Source organism: Alligator sinensis, unplaced genomic scaffold, assembly GCF_000455745.1.
Source record: "Alligator sinensis unplaced genomic scaffold, ASM45574v1 scaffold300_1, whole genome shotgun sequence".
NCBI lineage: Eukaryota > Metazoa > Chordata > Crocodylia > Alligatoridae > Alligator > Alligator sinensis.
The window spans coordinates 1,792,549-1,814,477 of NW_005842240.1; the positions used below are offsets into that span (position 1 = coordinate 1,792,549).

At 43.8% G+C, this 21,929-nt stretch overlaps 1 protein-coding gene across 1 annotated transcript in view; it reads right to left on the reverse strand.

The window, feature by feature from the left end:
• The window catches only part of OPN5 (opsin 5), a 33,785-nt gene that overhangs the window by 5,406 nt on the left and 6,450 nt on the right, over window positions 1-21,929 (reverse strand). The window contains exons 2-4 of the mRNA XM_006027399.1: window positions 11,576-11,695; window positions 5,676-5,846; window positions 2,624-2,958 (exon numbers count right to left, since the gene is read on the reverse strand). Of these exons, the coding sequence (XP_006027461.1) occupies window positions 2,624-2,958; window positions 5,676-5,846; window positions 11,576-11,695 (626 nt within the window). The remainder of the gene's footprint in view (window positions 1-2,623; window positions 2,959-5,675; window positions 5,847-11,575; window positions 11,696-21,929) is intronic.

Sequence of the window (21,929 nt, forward strand, 5' to 3'; positions counted from 1 at the left end):
GGGCAGCAGCGCCATGAGATGACTGAATTCAGGATCCCGAGGAAGGGAAGGATGGAGAGCAGCAGAGTAAGGACCCTGGACTTTAGAAAAGTAGACTTCAACTCACTCAGGGAACTCATGGGCAGGATCTCTGGGAGGCTAGTCTGAGGGGGAGAGGAGTCCAGGGGAGCTGGTTATATTTTAAAGAAACCTTACTGAGGTGCAGGAACAAACCATCCTGATGTGCAGGAAGATTAGCGAGTATGGCAGAAGACCAGATTGGCTTAGCAAGGAACTCTTCAGTGAGCTAGAACAGAAAAAGGAAGCTTACTAGAAGTGGAAACCTGGACAAATGACTAGGGAGGAGTATAAGAATATTGGTTGGGCATACAGGGATGAAGTCAGGAAGGCCAAAGCATGGTTGGAGTTGCAACTAGCAAGGGATATGCAGGAGGGTTTCTACAAGAAGGGTTTCTACAGTATGTCAGCAACAAGAGGAAGATCAGGGAAAGTGTGGATCCCTTACTAAATGGGGGAGGCAACCTAGTGATAGATGATGCAGAAAAGCGTGAAGTACTCAATGCTGTTTTTCCCCTCAGTCTTCACAGGCAAGGTCAGCTCCCAGACTGTGCACCTGGCAGCACAGTTTGGAGATGAGATGAGCAGCCAACAGTGAGAAAGAACAGGTTAGGGACTATTCAGAAAAGGTGGATGTGTACAAGTCCATGGGGCCGGATGCCACGCACCCAAGGGTGTTGAGGGAGTTGGCTAATGTGATTGCAGAACCACTGGCCATTATCTTTGAAAACTTGTGTTGACCAGGAGAGGTCCCAGATGATTGGAAAAGGGCAAATATAGTTCCCTTCTTTAGGAAATGGAAGGAGGAGGACGCAGAGAACTAGAGACCCATCAGCCTCACCTCAGTCCCTGGAAAAATCATAGAGCAGATCCTCAAGGAATCCATTTCTAAGCACTTGGAGAAGAAAGTGATCAGGAACAGTCAGCATGGATTCACCAAGGCCAAGTCATGCCTGACCAACCTGATAGCCTTCCACGATGACATGACTGTCTCTGTGGATGTGGAGACAGCAGTGGACATGACATACTTAACTTTAGCAGGACTTTTGATACTGTCTCCCACAACATTTTCACAAGCAAGCTAAGGATGTACAGGTTGGATGTATGGACTGTAAGGTGGATAGAAAACTGGCTGGATCATTGGGCTTAAAGGGTAGTGATCAATGACTCAATGTCTAGTTGGCAGCCAGTATCAAGTGGAGTGCCCCAAGGGTCAGTCTTGGGGTGTGTTTTGTTCAATATCTTCATCAATAATCTGGAAGATGGGATGGATTGCACCCTCAGCAAGTCTGCAGATGACACCCAGCTGGGGGGAGTAGTTACATACACTGGAGGGTAGGGCTAGGATTCAGAGAGACCTCAACAAATTGGAGGATTGGACCAAAAGAAATCTCATGAGGTTCAATAAGGACAAGTGTGAAGTCCTGCACTGAGGACAGAACAATCCCATGCACCGGTACAGGCTGGGACTGACTGGCTAAGGAGCAGCTCTGCAGAAAAGGACCTGGGAGTTTCAGTGGACAATACGCTGAATATGAGCCAGCAGTGTGCCCTTGTTGCCCAGACAGTTCACAGTATACTGGGCTGCACTGGTAGATGTGCTGCCAGCAGATCAGGGGAAATGATTCTTCCCCTCTATTCAGCACTGATGAGGCCACACCTGGAGTACTGTGTCCAGTTTTGAGAAAACAACACAAAACTAAGGCAGGGTACCCACAATTTATAACAATTGGCATTGCATCAGGATGCATCAAGGCTGGGGCAAAATTTCCATACACATTGTGACTAAAAAAAGAAACACCTACAATCAAAGTAATGTCTTGTTCTTGCATGAATGACTGGTGCCTCCCAGGACTGGTGGGGGCACCATGGCAGAGAGTGGTGAACGTAAACTGCCAGCGTTGATGGTGGCAGCAGTGAGTGGTGAGCAGGTACCGCCCACAGGCGCCGCCATCCATGTCGACGGCGAGGGTGGGGGCAGTTGGTGACCACCCACAGAAGCCAGCAGCAGCTATGTCAGTGGCCAGTCTTGGGGGGGCAAGTGCCCCCCTGTACCCTCCCTATGCATCACCTATATGTTCTTGTATCTCTCTGGAGAGAGGAATACAAATTGTCCAAAAGCTTTATATAACTAATAACAAAAAACTGCTTCTCATTTATATATTTTAGGGCTTTCTTCACCAAACATCTTGGGCACCTAACTTACAACTTGTGTGGCATAGGGAAGTATTATCATCCCCTTATCCAGACAGGGAAACTGAGGCACAAAGATGAAGTGAACCATCCAAAGCCACAACAGAAGCCTACGGCAGAGCTTCACATTGGATCCTGATATCAATGGTCACACTTGGGTGCCTTACACACAAAACTACACTTTATTTGTCTCAAGTTTGCCCTCCTACCTTGTAGGTACAAGGAGAGGAAAGGTCAACATGCGCACTTTTAGATCATCAGTGTGCATTGGTGACATGACCGAGTAGAAAAACATATTCAGTGCTCTGTAGGGGACTCTTCCACCCAGACATTAGGGTTGGACAAATCAGGATAAGAAATATCTATGACTCACCTTGGTTAGTTTCATTTCCAGTTGGTGACTGTTTTGTATCCTAGTGTCAAAATGAGCTACTTCTTTGGAGGAAGACTTAACTTTTAAAATGATCTTAACATAGGAGAACACAATCACTGCTGTTGGGAACACAAGGCAGAAGAAAAGAATATTCAGAATAAAAGCCTGCCCCGCCACTGAAGACTGCGCCAGCCACCAATCCAGCGTGCACGATGTCCCAAAGGGCTCGGGAGCATAGTTTCCCACTCCAGTTAATGGCATGGTGGCCCAGAAAGAAGCGTAGGCCCAGATTGCCACCAGACACATAAAGGCATGATGCCTCTTCAGCCAGGTACCTGAAAGACAATTCAGCCTTTACAACGGTGGATTTGAAAACCCACATATATGGCAAAATCCCATTTAGCCTTATTCTACATGTACAAATAAGAGCTGATCAAATGACTTGACACTTACTACTTCTGCAAATTGCCCTTGAATTGTGGGATTCAGAAGTGTATTCATTAGTTCTCTTCATTGAATAAGAAATATTTTCCCACCCAATAGCGTAACTAGGGCTGGGTGAATAGGGTACCAGCCTTGGGGTGCCAGAATAGCAGCTTCCCAAGGTGTCTTTACTGCTCTGGGCAGTGGTAGCTGGGTGCACAGACACCGCAGTAGCAGCAGCCAGGTACAGGCAGCCAGCAGCCAGTGCCTTTGACTCCCAGAGTAGTAAGATTGACCACTTGCTCTCCCCCTTCCCACCCCCCACTCTCGGGCTCTCAGGAAACCCTGCCTCCAAGGGGGTTTTACGCAGGACATACAGCCTTTTAGCTATGTCTTTGTACCCACCAAAGGTACAAACCTTTGATCAATCACTATATGGCATTTGATATCTGAGTTATGGATAGGCACCAAAATCAGATATGTAGTTTCTGTTCTTTTATTAGCTAGTCTAAAGTTTGGTCTCCGGGTATTCCTCCTCATAAATCACCATAATATTGTCTCTTTCAGGGAGAAGATTAGAGAGATGGAACAGGCCCAAGAATTTTTAGACCTCTAACTTCTGGGTTTTTTTCTTCCTCCTTCCAAGAAAAAGCATTTTACTTAGCTTTGTACATGAAACCCAGATGTAAAAATAGATTTTGATGGGTGTCTACATTAGAGTGATGTCATGTGACTCTATAAAGTGGCTCTAGTTGGCTGAGCAACGTATGAACATAAAATAAGATACGTTTCCTAGCCTGGAGGACATCTTAGAATCTCAATAAGGATAGTTATTTCCTAACACAAAGAGAAAATCAAATGTAGTGGCTGTCTTCTTGACTTCATACAGGTTTTTTCCTAACACAGTCACAACAGGCAACCATAGTGCTCATGAATATGGAGAGCTGCAGTTGTATGGTTTTTCTGGTTTTCACAGTGGCCTGAGTGCCAGGTTCTTGCCAAAGGGCAGAGGGGCGTTGTACTATGTATCCCACCATGCCATATGCTAAATAACGCACCATTTCAGGCATCTCCCAAAACGGTGTCAAGTGAACTCCACTTGCAAGCCACAGTAACTGATTATATGAAATTGTTCAGTAATATATTTGAAGCACATATCTGTGCCCATATGGTTTTGTCAAATACAATTAATTATGTTGTTAATTACTTTAACTATTAAAGGTAATGCAAGGACTGGAGTTTTGGGGAATACTGTCCCATTGCTCACTCTATATGCTCATCATATATTTTAGAAAACCATATATTATATAATCATATTATAAAATTACTGTATATAATCCTGTGAAATAGGGCAGGCAGCAAGGGGTCAAGTAATGGGGGCTACTTGACCCCTCTACCATCTGCCCCTACACTGCCTCCCCCCTGCCTCACCTACCACCTGTCCCCCTGTCACTGCCTTCCCCCACTGCAGCAGTCAGGGGCAGTGACAAATCGAAGATGACCTCCAATAATTAAATTCTATACATGGAAAAATTTAACAAACATGTACATTTTCCATGTATAGAATCCAATTATTTGGGGGTCATCTTAAATAGAGGGTCATCTTGGATAAATGCAGTATGGTAATCTGGGTAAATACAGTATCTGTTTATCAGAAACTGTTTAGGAAAGAGTCACAGGAATAATACGAGGCTGAAAAGCTCTTCTTTACAGTGATGCACTGAAAGAGCAGAATCTACTCAATGTATCCAAGGGAATTTAAGAGGTGACTTGCCCTCAGCCTACAAGAACTTTCTTAGGGAAAAGCTTTCAGATAGTAACATGCTCTCTCATCAAGGAAACACAGGTATAGAAAGATTCAACAGCCAAAAGCTGAAACTAGATATCCCGCTTAGAAATCAGGTAAAAGTTTTTAATAAGTCAATAAACATTTGGGGAAACTTACTTAGAGATGTCATGATTTCTTTATGTGAAGTCTTTAAATCAAGGCTTGGATATCTTTCTAAGACATGCATTCTAGCTCAATTTAGGGATTAGATACAGAAAACCACTTGGTGAAACTTCTATGCCCTGTATTATTTCATAGATTTCATAGACATTGGGGCTGGAAGGGACCTCGGAAGATCATCGTGTCCAGGACCCTGCCCCAGGGCAGGAAGTCAGCTGGGGTCACAGGATCCCAGCAAGATATGTGGGAGGTTAGGTGAGATGAACATAATATTTAATTTTGACTTTAAATTCTATTACTCTCTCATTGCTATGGATAACGTAAGTTATTAAAAATGGAGAGAATCATAAAATCTAAATGTACTAATTTAGTCATTGCCATTTATGTTATTTCTTTCCTTCACTTCAGTTTATTTCACTCTACCTGGGCAATAAAAATCAATGCCTAGTCTTTTTCACCTTGGAGCTCCCAGGCTCTAACACAATGGGACATCATTAATGACATTGACATGAGATGTTGTAAAATTAAACTACCATTTCTGCCAAAACTACCATTCAGGGATTTCCCTGCTAATCAGGCGAGTAGGGAATAAAGAATGATTCACATACATTCAGTCATAAAATTCCTAAACATTCCCCCCAGGGAAGAAATTTGTTCAGTGAAAATGCCCTGGTAGCTTACCATAAGACAAGTGACAGATTTTCAGGTATCTATCCAGACTGACAGTCATCATGGTGATAAGGCTCCCACAGCCAAAGAAGAAACCAACCCATCCATACCAGCGGCAGCCAATCCAGCCAAAAATCCAGCGGTGAGAGAAGAAGGAAATGATAGAGAAGGGCTTTCCTGAAACTTCAAGGAGGGGAATAAATGTGTCATTTTGTTTGTCCAAAAACCCTTTCAGCACAGACAAGCCCTACTTTTACCTGTAGTGATCTCTGGGTTCAATAAATACAGACATGCAATCAATGAAAAGAACAATACACTTTAAGTTGTGAAGCAGCACACAACTTCTGGATACCTCTAACTAACTCACTGGCTCTCCCTAACTGAGGGACAAACTCCCAATTCCCATCTCTTCTTAATTAGGGAATGTCTCTAAATTATAACTTTTATCAGTACATTATCCACCCAGGAAATCAATGAGAAGATTGGTGTCTTCAAATGCAGGGTAAAATGGCCTAGTGCCTCAAAACCCGAGTAGCTCAAAACCTTTCATGGCCCAAATATAGGATGCTAACTGTGAAAAAGGGTTACATTACGAAGGAAAGATAGTCTAACCTAAGGATCCAAGGGAAGCGGAGGATTTTTCATCTCTTAATGTGTTCAGATCAAAATCAGCTGCTTTTCTGGAAAGTACGTTCTAGTTCAGTGGTGCTCAGTCTCTAGCCCGTGGGCCAAACCCAGTCTGCAGAGCCCTGTCATCCCACCCATAGGGTTCTCCATGGGTCCAGATATCTGGTGTCGAGGAGCAATGGCAATTAACACGGCTCTCTCCCACACTGCCAAGTTTCAAAGCTCTGCAGGCCAGACAACATGGCCCTGCATGTGGGGACAGGGCTGCAGGCCTGATCTGGCATGGGGCCCAATCCAGCATACAGGGTTGGGGCCCATGTCAGACCGACCTTGTGCACCAAAGTGGGCTCCAGCCATACTTGCCCACAGATCAGATCCAGCTTTGCAAGCTGAATCCAGGCCATGGACCAACATGTGCCACTGATCCAAGCTGTAGGGCCAAATGGTTGGGCCCCACTGTGCTAGTTCAATACAAGTTTAAGGGCTTAATGCAATTTAAGGGCCTATATTATGAAGGAGATCAAACTGAATGATCCAACAGTTCCTTTGGGGCTGAACCTCTCTAAATCTTATGAAAAATAAGTTCCAACATATCTTGGGAGTAGAAGCATTACAACTTCAGAGTTACAGCACTGTAGAGAATCCTAATATTTCAAGATATGCTTTAGTCTGAAATGGTATAAAATTGTAACATTTTTCATAAAACAGAAATTCAAAAAAATTTTTGATTTGAAAATGAAGTGAAATGTTTCAATATTTTTCGTGAAAAATGTCTCACGATTTATTGAATTTATCTGTTCAACTTCCATTCAAACCAATTGAATATGATACTACAGTATTAAACTCTCATTAAGTTACCCTGCTTATAATGTAACAGTGCCTTGAAGAACCTGTAATTGAATAGCCTAATATCACTATACACTAGGCTGTTTGGCTAAAAGACTAGGGAAATAGGGACACGTACAAGAAGCAAGGATTTTTTGTGATATCTTGCCTGGGACCAACTGTATAGTTGGAGAGCTTCTGGAAAAGCTTTCAGGCGTCAAGTGCTCTTCGTTAGGCCTAAGAAAGAGGTTAAGCTGAGTGCAGTAAGACTCTATGTAACTGCAGACAGTCTGCTTGTAAGGATAGAGTAGGGCTGTAGACTAGAAATGAAGAGGTGTTATCAGAAGCTCTTGTAAAAAGAAAAAAGAAATGTAGTAAAATAGGTACTCTAGTTTGTGGCAAAGGGAGATGTAGTTAGTGGTAGAAAAAATGTTAGTGATAAGGGAATATAGTTTATCATTTTGTTGAATTTATTCAAAATAAAACACTGACAGTCAGAAAAAATTTAAAAAATTAAATGTGGGTCAAAATGACTAGGAAGAGAACATTCTGGTTTTCATTTTCTTGACAGAAGATATATAATTGCTAACTCAGCATTTTGCCATGGAACATTTGAGTTTAACATAAATTATATTTTCTATTCCCAGAATCACAGGGATGGAAAATTCCTGGTTGGCAATACATAAAAATATTTTAAAGGCACACAACTTTGGGTTTTATTAACCATAAAAAATTATTTTCTAGCTCCTAAGATCCATTTGGTTCATATTTTTTAAGCTTTCCTTCAAAAACTCATGGGGAGCATCCACATGAGTGTGGACATTTGGCTTCCTGGGGACAAGTAGCAGTGGCGCACCTTGAGCTGCCGCTTCTTGTCCCCAGACAATGCCCATGCCACACGTACTTTGGCACATGGCAGGTTGCCCCAGGTGGTGTAGAGGAGGCTGAGGCCAGCACTGTGCTGGCCGCAGCAGCTTTACCTGGTGTCCTGGGGGGCCTCATGGTGATCCTGCCAGGCGAAGCCGGGCTGGCAGCCACAGCACAGCTCCAAGTGGCCCAGCTCCCCTTTTTAGCAGCGCATGCTGCCTGAGCATGCACTGCTCTGGTTTGTTTTTTTTTTCCCCCTGGATATCCAGGGGTCAAAAAAAACCACGGGGGAAAAGAAACCGAGCAGTGCATGATTGGGCAGCATGCCTTTGCAGTGCGGATAACTCCAGACTGTAACATGTTTGCACTGCCACATACTGCGTGACTGGGCTTATCTGGACACACCCCTGAAGGCTAGAAAGGTACTTTTTTTTCTTTCAATGGCAATTCAAATTCTATTATCCCATCAGTTGGGGCTTTAAGAATAAATGTCAAATATAATGAGGGGCTCACCTAAAAATAAAAAAGTTGGCAATCACTCTGATATACACAGTTTTCAATAATAAAAGGCAACAGACATCACCTCTGTGCTTGGAGCACTCCTTTTAACCAAGCTATGTTTGTACAGGAGTTAAATGAACAATTTGACTGTAACTCAACCTTGGGTTTGATTTTAGAGAAATACCTATTGCCACTCCCTGGACAACTCCATGGAAATACTGAGTACCTAGGGTCAGCGTGCCAACTGTAAATTTAGTGACTGTCAGTAAAAATTTTTTAAAATCAGGCTAAAAAGGACTGCCAGTAAATTCCATAAAAGAAAAAGTTAACTGTCAGTACAAACACTATGCAGCTGCAGCTTGATTGAAGCTCCAACAGACAGAGCACAGCAGTGCTACCTGGTGTCAGTGGGAGTGCAGCACCCTGCAGGGAGTGTTCGCTCAGCCATGAGCTGCTGCTGCTGCTGCATCCAGGCTGCCTGTAATACTGTTGAGTCACAGGTAGGCTTCTTTGCGAGTCCATGCTGAGACACTGGGAGTGGGGCTGATGGGGGCAAGCCGGGGGGTTGGCTGAGGATGCAGCATAGTGCAGAGTAAAGTCAGAGACATCAGGGTGTGGGGGTGAGCAGGGGACCCCTGTGATGGCATGGGAGGGCAGCACTGTGCAAAAACTTCAGTGCAGTCAAGCAGGATTTCCAACCCCCCAAAAATGTCCTGCTAACTTTTTACTGACAACCAATTTTTTTTCTATGATTGATACTAGGAAGGTAGTAAAACACTGGAACAGGTTACCCAGAGAGGTGGCAGAAGCCCCATCCTTGGAGGTTTTTAAGACCCAGCTAAACAAAAGCTTGGCTGGGATGATTTAGTTGGGGCTGGTCCTGCTTTGATCAGCGGGTTGGACTAGATGACTTCCTGAGGTCCCTTTCAACCCGAATTTTCTATGATTCTATGATGTTATGTAAATTTGAATCCAGCCCTTGTAACTGGGGCCTGGCAGCAGGACAGGGCTGGCTGAAGAGTTACATTTACATTATTAAAACATAAATCAGTAAAAACCTGCATTAGTAAAAACATTTGGCTGACAACAAAAGGCTTGCATATTGAGAGGGAAAAAAAAATGTCTTGGGTTGGCAAGCCCGCCTAGGATTAGCACAGAACCTGCAGCAGTTTAGACCACTGATATTTTTTAGCTAAGGTGGCAAGAAATATGTGCACCAAAAAACAAGTTTGCAATGAGTGCTGGTATCCCTTCGAACCTAAACTGGAATCAATACATTCCCACAGAATGTGTCATTGTTCGGCATTAGCATTTCCTGAAAGGAAAATGTTTCCGTGGGAAAATATTCAGTTTTAAATATTAGGGAGGGGTTAAAAAGCAGTGTGTGTCCATTAAAATCAACTGATGCATAAAAGATTAACTAACTTGTTTGAAAATTATATGGTATGTCAGTTTAAGAACTGGGAACAGAAACTGGAAGTCCTGATTCTAAATCCTTGTTTTAATCACAGTCCTCGTGCAGCTTGCACGATCAAGGAACAATTCCTTATACTCCAGTAGATGGCATCAAGATGAAAGTAGGTTTGCAGAAATGATCCAAGTCACAAGTGGGATCCTAATTAGAGACAAGAAACAAGCCTGGTCTAAAATTTATTTGATGTATTTCTGAGTGCTAGAGATGGAAAATAACGCCTGATAAATTATTCAATGTGCAATATTGCTATGCAATATTGTTATTATTGTTGTTGTTATTATTATTATTATGCTGGGACTCTACTTGCTACCGACACAAGCAAATAAATGCCCCAGTTGTGATTTAGTTGTGTAGCCACAGGCTGATCACTCAGCCACAAGATAGCAAATTCTCAATCCCAATCATGACATTTCTCAGAAAATGCAATGAAAATGACTGCTCTCTCTATGGTGCATTAATTATGTTATTTAATAACAATGCAAGGTAACGGTATCGTTGCTTCCTTTAAGCTCTTTTACAAACCACACCAATGACACCTTGTGGTCAGTTGGGCGAATGTCAAGAGCATATTCCTATTGGATTTTCTTATAGCTAAGCCGAGTTGTTGTAACTGTGATGGTGGTAACTCCAAGGCAGTGGTTTTCAACCTTTTTCATTGACAGACCCCTAAAAATATTTGAATAGAGGTGAGAACCCCTTTGAATTGTAAGTGTGGGTGTTCACATACTTTTGATTGATCATGGTCATCTTTCATGGGCCCCTTAGACATCGTCTGCAGACCCCCAGGGGCCCATGGACCACAAGCTGAAAACCACTGCTCCAAGACCTTCTCTTGGAAAAGAGTGCCCATTTGCCATTGCCTGTAGGAGTCTCAGCAGCTTAAAGAGATTTATGAAGGTTTATTGGATTACAAAACAAAGAGTCACCAAGAGCAATCCACATCCCCAGTTTTACATGCATTCAGATGGCAACTTGGGCATGCTGATCTTTCGATTACTTGCTATTTGTCTTATTCTTTGCAGCCTGCCATAGGCAGAGCACTCTTTTCTATGGGAAGGAAAATAGAAGGCGTCCCATTGAAAGTGGGGACCTAGACAGAAAATTATAACACTGGAGAGCGTGAACTCTTGACATTGCCCTCCCCTATTTCTATTGGATGTGTTCAGTATGTATTTATGAGGCATTTAGATCTGTGCCGTGCCATTTGTAGAGCTAAAATATAATTTTCCTCAGCTGTGATAAAAGCAGCTTTGTGCCAATTCCACCAAACATTACAAAATGAGCTTTTTTTAATACTGGTCTGATCCAGAGTTAAACTCAACAGGAGTTTTGCCAGAGGCAGGATTGCTGGATCAGGTCCTATTTCTCTCTGTACTTTTGGTTGCTTTCCAAGAAGAAAGTTACTCCCCCTTGAAATTGCTCTTTAATCCTTTTTCCTCTCCTTCTGGTTTATGTGGAAAAAATGGAGCAGAAACACAAAGGGCTGGATTCTGCCAGCCTGCCCAAGGTTCCCATGAGAGAGGAGCCCCATCTACAGATTCAAGAGTAGAAGCTAGCTTTATATATCAGGACCAAAAAAATTGCAGATATAGTGAACAATAAAAAAGCACTGAATTACCTGAAATGCCAAAGTCGCACACAGCTAGATTCACAGTCATTATCTCAGCAGGTTTCAGCTTCTTTTTGTGTCTTGCAGATATAAAAATAACATATCCGTTTCCCAATGTTGAGAGTACACCTATAATAAACACACAGAAAGGTTTAAGGTGGCACAAACTTCTCAGACTCAAATTCATGAAATCTCTTAGCATAGGGATTCTATGCTATAGACAAAAATGAAGAGATCTAGGTTTTTGATAAGGGGGGTACAGGTACATCATCACATATAACACAGCATACATTTTCCTCCAGGTAAAAATAAACCGGAAGCTTTACTATCACATTGACTTGATTCCAAGATAAGGTTCTCCCCCTCCAAAAAATGGGGATCTTAACTACACAATTTTGTGGCAACTGCTTTTGCACTTTCCCCCTAGTTTTAAAATGGGGGGAAGCAGAGAGCAAAGATCTATTTTATTCCCCAGATTTTTTTCCCCTGCTCTAGCAGTGGAAGGAGGACAAATTCAAGGTGAACCTCCAATAATTAGATTGTATACCTGGAAAATCATAACAAATGTATACATTTTCTATATAGAGAATCTAATTACTAGGGGGTTGTCTTATAATCAGGGTCATCTTTTATTTGAGTAAATATAGTAATATGCTAGGGCCATATTTAGTTTAAGATCAAAGCAAACACAAATATAACTTTACTGGAATGTGCATTAATTTGCTAACACCTAAATTATGTATGAAAACATGGCAAGCTAGGTAAAAGGTAATCAGAAGATCTTGTTTCTTTAGTCTGATTATCATTATAATTAAAGGCACATCTCTTTCAGATTCATTAAACAAAAGCAAGTCTTCTTGAGAGTCCTGACCTTGACAGTGAATCCAATGCTTCACTGAAAGTTATTTCCATACCTGAATTGATGTTCACCTGATTGAATGTTTCCAAACCTGAGCTGATGTTTTTAGCTCTAATTAAAAATAACGCACAGGGCTGTGAAATAAGAGCCGCATTAAGAGGAACAGCTAATAACAGAGCTACTGAAGAAAGAATTGCTTGATTAGTGGAACATCAAGACCATTAAAAATGCAGAGGTGGACATTAACACCTGTGGAATAAGAAGTTGAGAAGGAATTGAGTAGATTGCAATGAACCATGAAGTCAAGCAACTCCCTTACTGCTGCCTGAATAGAAGTGCTACTTCTACTGCTGATCAGTTGGTTTTAAACTGGGTGGATCAGGAATCAAAGTGGGGTGCAACTGCACCACTGCACCTCATCTGGATCCATCCCTGTAGGTAACCCAACCAGTTATGGTGAGGAAAAATGGGGCAGGCACTTAACAGACATCAGTGACTCCCTGGGAACTGTCTGTGTGCACCTTCTTACCCCATGGCGAATGGAAAGGAAACCATTGTCAAGTGAAAAAAGGCTAAGCTGCCCCTTTTATCATCAGCAGTTACTATAGAGCAGACGATACATGGTAAATCCCAACCCCTTTTTACCTTGTGGCAACCAGTTTGTGTGCCCTGGCCCTGAAGTCCACAACCTCGGGGAGATGTCAACAAGCTAGAGGGCACTCAGAGAAGAGTAACAAAAATGAGTACAGCCAGGACTGGAAGCTTATGAAATTATAAGTCTTCAGCCTCCAGAACCGTGTCGATCAAGAAGAGAGAACAGGGTGTGATAATACAGCAAGAATGATAGGGCTGAATCAGGAAAAGAAGAATTCAAGAATAGTACAAGAAAATTTCTTGTGGTGTAGTACTACCCGACGGAGCAGGGAAGTGTTGCACCGCTGACATCTGAACAGAGCACGGCACTGCAGAATATAGTATACTCCAGCAACTCCCTCGTGGGATCTGCTGTGATAGAGGGAATTAACTCACTGGCAATGGCAGGCAACAGTCTAACTCTACTGTCTCCCGGGAGATGCTACAAGAAAAGAAAACTTGGATCTATGGCCAAGGCATTATATAGTGTAGTTATAAAACAGTTAACACGCACAATCCTGATGACGGCTGCATGACTACCACTCCTGCATGTACTCTGCCAACCAGTTGGCAAATGGGGGCATAAATTGTATATAAAGGATAAAATGATTAGCTAAGAGTGTAGGCACAAAATGACATAACCAGGAGTGGCTTGGCTTGCAGTTTCTCCAAAAAAACCCACTGTATTTTGCACCCCAAAGAGGGGCAGAAGTTGCATCACGGTAATAGAAAAAAGCAACAAACAGGAGGCTGTAGTATAAATCATCTCTGTTTTGCAATCTGAAATAACTTCATTTGTGTCCTCTATGAGAGTCCTTCCCTACCCGAAGTTTCAAACCCAGAAGGGAATAAATCCACATTGACTTAAAAAGCAGTTTAAATTAGAAATCATTTTTGGCTTGTAAACAAATCTGCTTCAGCAGCAGCATTTCCCACTAAGGAACTGCTCCACTTTCAGCCCTCATTCGTCTTTTTCTACAGAAGATTTAGTTTGTGCTGTTTTATCCCTAGGTATTAGTTTCACATTTTTAGGCAAACATAAATAGGCATTTCTAATGATAGTACAAAAAATAATCATAGAATCATAAAAAATGAGGGTTGGAAGGGACCTCGAGAGGTCATCTAGTCCAACCCCCTGCTCGAAGCAGAACCAGCCCCAACCAGATCATCACAGCCAAGGGGCCCAAAACCAGACACAGCACTTGAGATGTGGTCTCATCAGTGCTGAAGGGAGGGGAATAATCATTTCCCTCGATCTGCTGGCAATGCTCCTAGTAATGCAGCACAATACGCCATTAGCCTTCTTTGCAACAAGGGCACATTAATGGTTCATAGAAATATGAAACAAGAAGCTGGATTCTAGTCCTTTGAAAAGTAATAGGACTTTTGGCATTACTTCAACTATAGTATGAACAAGAAATCTTAGTTAGATCAGGTTAATTCATTTTACATTGAGTCGGGCAGCTGGAAGAAGGGTTATGATCATTATGGTCAAAGTTAAGGTGACTAGAACCAGACCTGCAACTTTATTGAAAGAATTTAGTGCCTTTTAAAGCATAAATACAACAATTCAGAATAATGCTATCAGCTGCAAGAATTATAGTACCTCTGTCCCCTTTCTGAGTTTTGCATGGACCCTCCTCAGGTCTTTGGTGTCCTAGGGTGCCCTTATCTATCTCAGTGTACAATCCTGAGAGCTCTCTCCTCTTAGATCAGGGCCAAGGCTCCAGTGCCTTTTTTCATAAACTGGTTTACCCTACACATTTGACTGAGTTCAGGCACTTACCGCTCCCTTCAGAAGCATTTGACCAGTGTCATGGTTTGGCCAAAGAGCCTTGCACAAAAATACCATTCAACTAGAACTAGGGATAAAGATTTAGATAAGGAAAGATTTTTAAACAAATAGTCTGCATGCACATCTACCTGACCTGGAGTCATAGCATCCTATGATAGAGTCATCGGCAAGCCTAGCTTCTCCAGCTATCCTCAATAGGCTCTGCTGGTTCCCCTTTAGCGCTCTTTCCCACTGAGAGTGCACCCCAGGTCTCTGTCCTCCTGTGTTTTCCAGGCCTTAGTCTCTTCTTAATAAATCAGCCTTATAGGGGAGTCAAATATTGAAATAAAGGCCAAACCCAGATCATTCTCACAAGCACCTAATTTGGGCCTGAAAAGATCCCTAGACACCTAGTTTGGAGTCTGGCCTATGCTGAGATCAAGCACCTAGGCTCTGCCTAAGTTCCATTATGATTCACATCGGGGATGAGGGTGTCTAGCAAGGCCTGTACCAAGGCTTTCAACTGAGCAGGAACTCAGAAAACCTGGGGGTGGGAAAGCTTGGGGAGACAGCCAGGACAAGTGTGAACTTCCAGAGAGGGGGAAATTATTTGTTTGTTAAGGGGCTGTATGTGAGGCCCTGGACTAAGAATGTGAGATGCTGCTCCAAGATGTTACAAGCCTTGATTCTCTACATAAAATGTGCCTAAAGATGCACAGGGCCAATGAGTAGGATTTTTTAAGAGCTCAGAAGCAAATGAAGTATTAAAACTGTGCGGTGGTCAAATGCTATGTTAATAAGACGATATAATTCCTCCAATGGGTAGAGAGGACACATTGCTATTATGGAAGTATTCAGAGAGCCAATGAGGACTGCGGCTTCTTTGTTCCAGGCACTGCTCTGGAGTTCACAGTTGTCATAAGACAACTTTAAAGATGGGAATTTCTTCCCCAGCCTTGCCCCTGCCCCCAATCCCCACTCCCACCCATCATCCTGGCATACTGAAATCTCTCCCTTCTCACCAAATCCATCCCTATACTCAGGGGAATCATCTACGTTTGGAAATGACCCAGAATAGAGCCTGCATTAACTAATCGTGGGACAGGGACTGCCACATTTATACTGGTTTTAACTGATTGCAGCTAGCCAGCCCCCGGCTAGATGTCACCCACTGACAGGGTTTTAAACACAGCAGTGCTACTTCCCTGGCCTGTTTCACACTGTGTTAGTTATGGCATGCTCCCAACAATTTTCTAGTGCAGAAAATGCCAGAGACAAGAGGCATTGAGCAATCCTTTTAAACAGGAGATGTCTCTTCACCAAGAGGTATCGGAGGGAGACAGAGCCATCATACGGTTCACAGAGAGTGCCATAATCAGGCATCTGGTGAGTGAAAAGCAAGAAGGAAAATGAATTCTTCATTGGTGTCGGAGGAAATCATTTGTTATCCTGAGTCACAGCACCGGAGTTTTTCAGTAAATCGCCATGCCGCTGCCATGGACAAGGCCGAGAGGGCCCATCCCTCCTCTGCCTTTGGGAATCATTCCCTGTGGATCTTTGCCAGGCCCCAAACAGCTTTGAAAACCGAAACAGCTTTCCATAAATCCCTGAATGTGATTTACACTCCTGCAAGGAATAAGGACAATCTTTTTTCACTAATAGGATTACACACACCTGGAATGGCTCCATGGGTTTCCAGAGGTAGGTTTATCACAGGGACAGAATGACATTGCCTCCTACAAGGATTTTGCCCCATTCAAACAAAGAGAAGCCTTTATAGCACTGAAAATAATCCAGATCATCACCATAACTCTGACTCCTGCCTCTGCTGGATGGTAGAAATGCAGAAATCAACACTGGAGATCCTTGACATCTCCCATCTGGATGAGAAGGTACCATACTCCCTAAAGTAGTCTGATGAATGCTAAAGAAATCAACAACTGAAGCTATAGTCATGACAAAATGCTATCCTGTATGTGGCCTGCTTTTCCAGGCAAGCTGATTGAAAACCTGGCAAAAAATCCATCTTCAGTGCCATCAGCTAGCTACCCGAATCCTGGCAGTCAAACTTCTCTCCACAATACAAAGACAGAAACAAAGACTTAAAGCATTTTTTTTGGTGGCTGATCTTCTTACCCATAGATAATAGAGTGCACCTGTATCTCTCTCACTGGCTCTTCCCATGGAAAATAATGGATCCGGCTGTTAGTTACAAAATATTCATGTTTTGCAGGGAAACGCCTTGCCTCTGTCTCAGACCAAACTCACAGGTCACTGTAGGCAACTTTTTTTCCACTCCCAGAGCTCCCACCTGTAGCATCCCAAAAGGCTCGGTCTTTGCCCTTGTATCATTATATGGGTTGCAGTATGAAGAAGCATTCAGCTACTTAAACAACCATCTCCTGCTATAGCCAAAAAATCAGCAGCTAGCACAAACCAAACCCAGGCAACAATGAGATTGCACTTTGCGGAACATGCCTTCCCCTACTTCAAAAGCCATTTCCCTTAAGATAAATGCCATTAGCAAGTTTAAGATCGTTTTGGACTCTGCAACACTGCTGGACATTTAATGGACCAAAGCACACCCCACATTTCCATTTGAAGCTGGCCAGAAGTTGGTGTCCCACTATATCATATGAAAAAACATATCTACCTGGTCAGCTTTGCCTACTGAAGACGATTCAGCTCAGCCTCTGTCCCAATAATATATATAGGGGATTAGCATGAGCTACTAGAAAAACCATGGCCTCCTAGCATTGCTATAACTCAACAGAGACATCATCAGCCAAATATGAGGAGGTTCCTGGATGGCAGAGATGGAGCTTTACCAGGGGTAAGACCTCAACTATTGAACTTAATTTCACAGGGGACACAAATGTCCTGGAATTAAAAATCTTTTTAGAACTCAAGGCAAAACCTATTTCTTTTATTTGATTTTTCCTCAGCAATAAAGGAATACCAAAATTATCCTCTCGATATACTGGAAATTGTTCTTGTTATTAGTATATTCCTGTAGTTCTGTTAAAAAAAAGGATCTTTAACCAGAATTGTGATTATCCTATAATTTTATGTTTCCATAGTTTTCTACTGAGTATAAAATTCATTTAAAGAATTTCTAGTTCTCATGACTTTGTAATCTTAATCATAAGAAGAAACAAATATCTTTTTTTCCCCCAACACACCTCCTATGAGGTTGAGTCAATGACTATATTTTAGTTTTGTCAAATAAATGCTGTAATCCTTTTTTGTGCCCATTTTTCATTGCCTCTCTAGGGAAATTGGGTATAATATTTTCTATATATTACCATGAAGGTAAAATATTTTGTATATAATACCATGAAAGTTAGTTTCAGAATACCCCTCAAAAATACTTACCATTTTCTCGTACCCTCCAATTATTTTTGACAGACTGCAAATCTAAAGATAATTCCATGTCATTTTTTTCTGTGATGTGGATTATCCAATATGTTAGAACCCATTACTATTAATAACAGTATTATTATTATTATTATCATTATTATTATTATTATGAGCACTATATGAACACAGGGGCCTGATCCTGCTAATGACTGTGCAGCTGGCCTCTTATGCCTGTATGTACTGTGATCAGAATTAGGCTCAGAGCAAGAATGCTATAGCAAAATTTATATCATAAATGGCATCAAAATAAGGATTTAAGAGGTATGCTAACATACACCAGAAATTATTTGAGACTATAGAGATGAAACTGCTACTTAGGATTCTGGAAGAAAGATCTTAGGGTGTTTGTAGATGACACTTTAAAGTGGGTTTAAAGCAGGTTAAATGCCTTTTGCACCACTTTAATGGCATTACTGTTTGCACATTTGGCGGTGCGTTGTGCGTTAATCCCAGCTGCTGTAGCACATTCGGCGGCGTAATGACTTTGGGACGCAGCAAATGACTTTGGGGTGCTACAAAGTAAAACACCTTCAAGGAGTTTTAGCTTCCTACCCTACTGCCACGGAGGGAAGCACCAGGCTCTGTGTGGCTCAGGGGCTGTGCAGACAGCCCGGCAGCAGCCCGGGAAGGCAGGCTCCACAGCAGGAAAAAAAAAAGTGGTGAGCCTGATCTTTCCCCCCCCCCAGAGCCTGCCTGCCTGCCTGCCTGAGCTGTGCGGGGGCCTGGTGCTTCCCTCTGCAGCTGCCGTTTCCCCCGGGACTGCCCAAGCCAGATGCCTGTGGATGAGTGCCGCTGCCATGGAGGGAAGCACCAGTCCCACCTCCCTCCGCAGCTCAGGGACTGCTCTGCCTGTTAGCAGCTCACTCCCCCCTCCCCACCCCTGGAGAGGTGGGGCAGGTAAGGATTGGGCTCTGACATGGGTGTAGATGACACGTGGGGTTACTTCACCCTAAATTGAAGTGGTGTTTTTAAAAAACCACCATTTCAATTTAGAGAGAATTAAATCCCCGTGTCATGTACAAATGCCCTTATACCATAAAAGTACAAGATACCCTTTTCTAGGCAGCCATAACTTCATGGCCCGACCTTCTGTAGTATCATGTCTCGTGGAGTTACTGCTCACAGGCAAAGGTGATTATTCTAGTGTAGAAGCACAGGTATAAAGTACTGCATAAAAGTGCAAGAGAGTAAAGAGCATCTTCAGAGGCCAAATTAGAGGAGAGTCTTGTTAACTCTATAGTCTTTGCGTTTGCTTCCAACTTATTAATGTATCAGTTCACATGGAGATTCTGGCATGAGGAACAAAAATTCATTTGCATTCATTAGATTTTTTGGGGACACACTGGGCAAAATCCATATTGGGCTCTAAGGGTACATCTATGCCATCTCTCCAGTGCCACTGAAAAGAACAATCCCACACACCTTCTCTCATTTCACAAGCAACAGATATGGCAATGAGATGGTGAAGCCACCTTGAGGCACCAGGCACCCAGGAGCCCCAGGGAAGCAGTATAGCTGTACCTCTCAGCATGATGATATCTACAAATTAGGTTTCTGTCCCCATGAGGATGATTCAAAGAAACAGGCTGAAGTGCCTAGGCTCCCCATACCATCAGTCGGGAGAGTTATGTGTCTCTGGGAGGGAAGCGGGGATGGCAGTCAGAGCCCAGAGGCCCCTAGGGCTGGCCAACAGGAAATACAAAATGTGAATTTGAATATTTGAAAACTGCTGTCATGTCCTACTTTCATCTCCTTTTCTCCAGCCTATACATACCTATGTTCTCTCAATCTTTCTTCATATGGCTTGGCTTCCAAGTCCTTTATCATTTTTGTCTCTCACCTCTGGATCTTCTCCAGCTTCTCCACACCCCTCTTAAAAGTGCAGCCCAGAACTGCGTGCAATACTTTAGCTGTGACCTAACCAGAACCAAGTGGAATGGTACAATCACTCCTGTTGAAGCAGCCCAAAATCACATTGGTTTCTTTTGTGACTATGTCACATTGCTGACTGACACTGAGTCTCTGATCCACCAAAACTCATAAGTCCTTTCATTAGAGGTGTACCGATACACCGGTCCAATATCGGATCGGTACTCATATAAAGAAACCTGGCTGTATCAGATATTGGACCAATGGGGCCAATAAGTTAGCTGATAAATGCCTGTGTTGTGCGCGCCCATAGCACAGCACTCAGGCAGCGAAGAGCACAGATGACAGCATGGACAGCTGCCTCCAGCTGGTAAGTCCAGCATGTATCTCTCTCATTGGTTCTAAGCATGGTAGAAGGGAAGGGGGCAGGGAAAGGGTGTGGGGGGGCAGATCAATGCCCCCCACAGTGAGGGAGGGGTCAGGGGCAGGCACTGCCCAGGTGGGGTGCGGGGGGCAGAGCCACAGTTTGTGGGGGGGAGGCGTGCACTCCAGGAAGCGGGGGGGGGGGGGCCTGTGCCCCCTGGATCTTCATGGGCTGGGTGGGCTGCAGCCGGGGCTGCATGGGGAGCTTCTCAGCGGGGGCTGGGCTCGGAGTGGGCGCTGGCAGCACTGGGAGAATGCTGCAATCAACACCAAATTTTGCCGCCAGTCTGCTCCCAGTGCTGGCACTGCCAGCTACCTGGTGCAGCCCCAGCTCTTCGCGGCACATGGGTGGAGGCAGGGCATTGAGCCAGGGCTGCACTGAATGGCTGGTGGCAATGGTGTGGGGAGCGGAGGTGCAGCGAAATTTGGGGTGGATACAGCATCCTTCCAGCACTGCTGGTGCCTGCTCTATGCCCAGCCCCTGCCGAGAAAATCCCCGCACAGCCCTGGCTGCAGTCTGCTCTGCCCTGCCCTGCCCTGCCCCACCCCGCCCTACCCCACACAGATCCAGGAGGCACACACACACCCACCATGCCCTCCCAGGATGCAATCAGCAGTGGAAGCTGCCTCTCCCCCTCCCCATGAGCCATGGTTCTGGCCCCATTCTGCCTAGGCAGCGCCTGCCCCTGCCCCCTCCCTCACCACAGGGGGAATTGATCTGCCCCACCATGCCTCTTCCCCTTCCACCACACTGGACTTACCAGCTGGAGACAGCTGTATCAGAAATCAGATCAGTATCAGCTGATATGCTTCCCTAAATTTTGGCTATCGGTATCAGCACCAAAAATCTCTGTTGGTGCACCCCTATTTCTCATCAATGCAGATACTGAGCCACTTACCTCCTGCTCTGTATTTGTGCATTTGGTTATTCTTCCCTAGGTGTAGGTATCTGTGCTGGACTTCATTCAGTGATCCCCAGCCTAGCTGTTCAAACTATCAAGACAATTTTTTATTCTACTCCCATCCTCCAAAGTGTCTGCAGTACTCATAGATTCATAGATTCATAGATGTTAGGGTCAGAAGGGACCTCAATAGGTCATCCCCAGGGTAGGGGAGAGCACCACCTCCCTTGGGAGCCTGTTCCAGACCTTGGCTACTCGAACTGTGAAGAAGTTCTTCCTAATGTCCAGTCTAAATCTGCTCTCTGCTAGCTTGTGGCCATTATTTCTTGTAACCCCTGGGGGCGCCTTGGTGAATAAAACCTCACCAATTCCCTTCTGTGTCCCCGTGATGAACTTATAGGCAGCCACAAGGTCGCCTCTCAAACTTCTCTTGCAGAGGCTGAAGAGGTCCAGGTGCCCCAGTCTCTCCTCATAGGGCTTGGC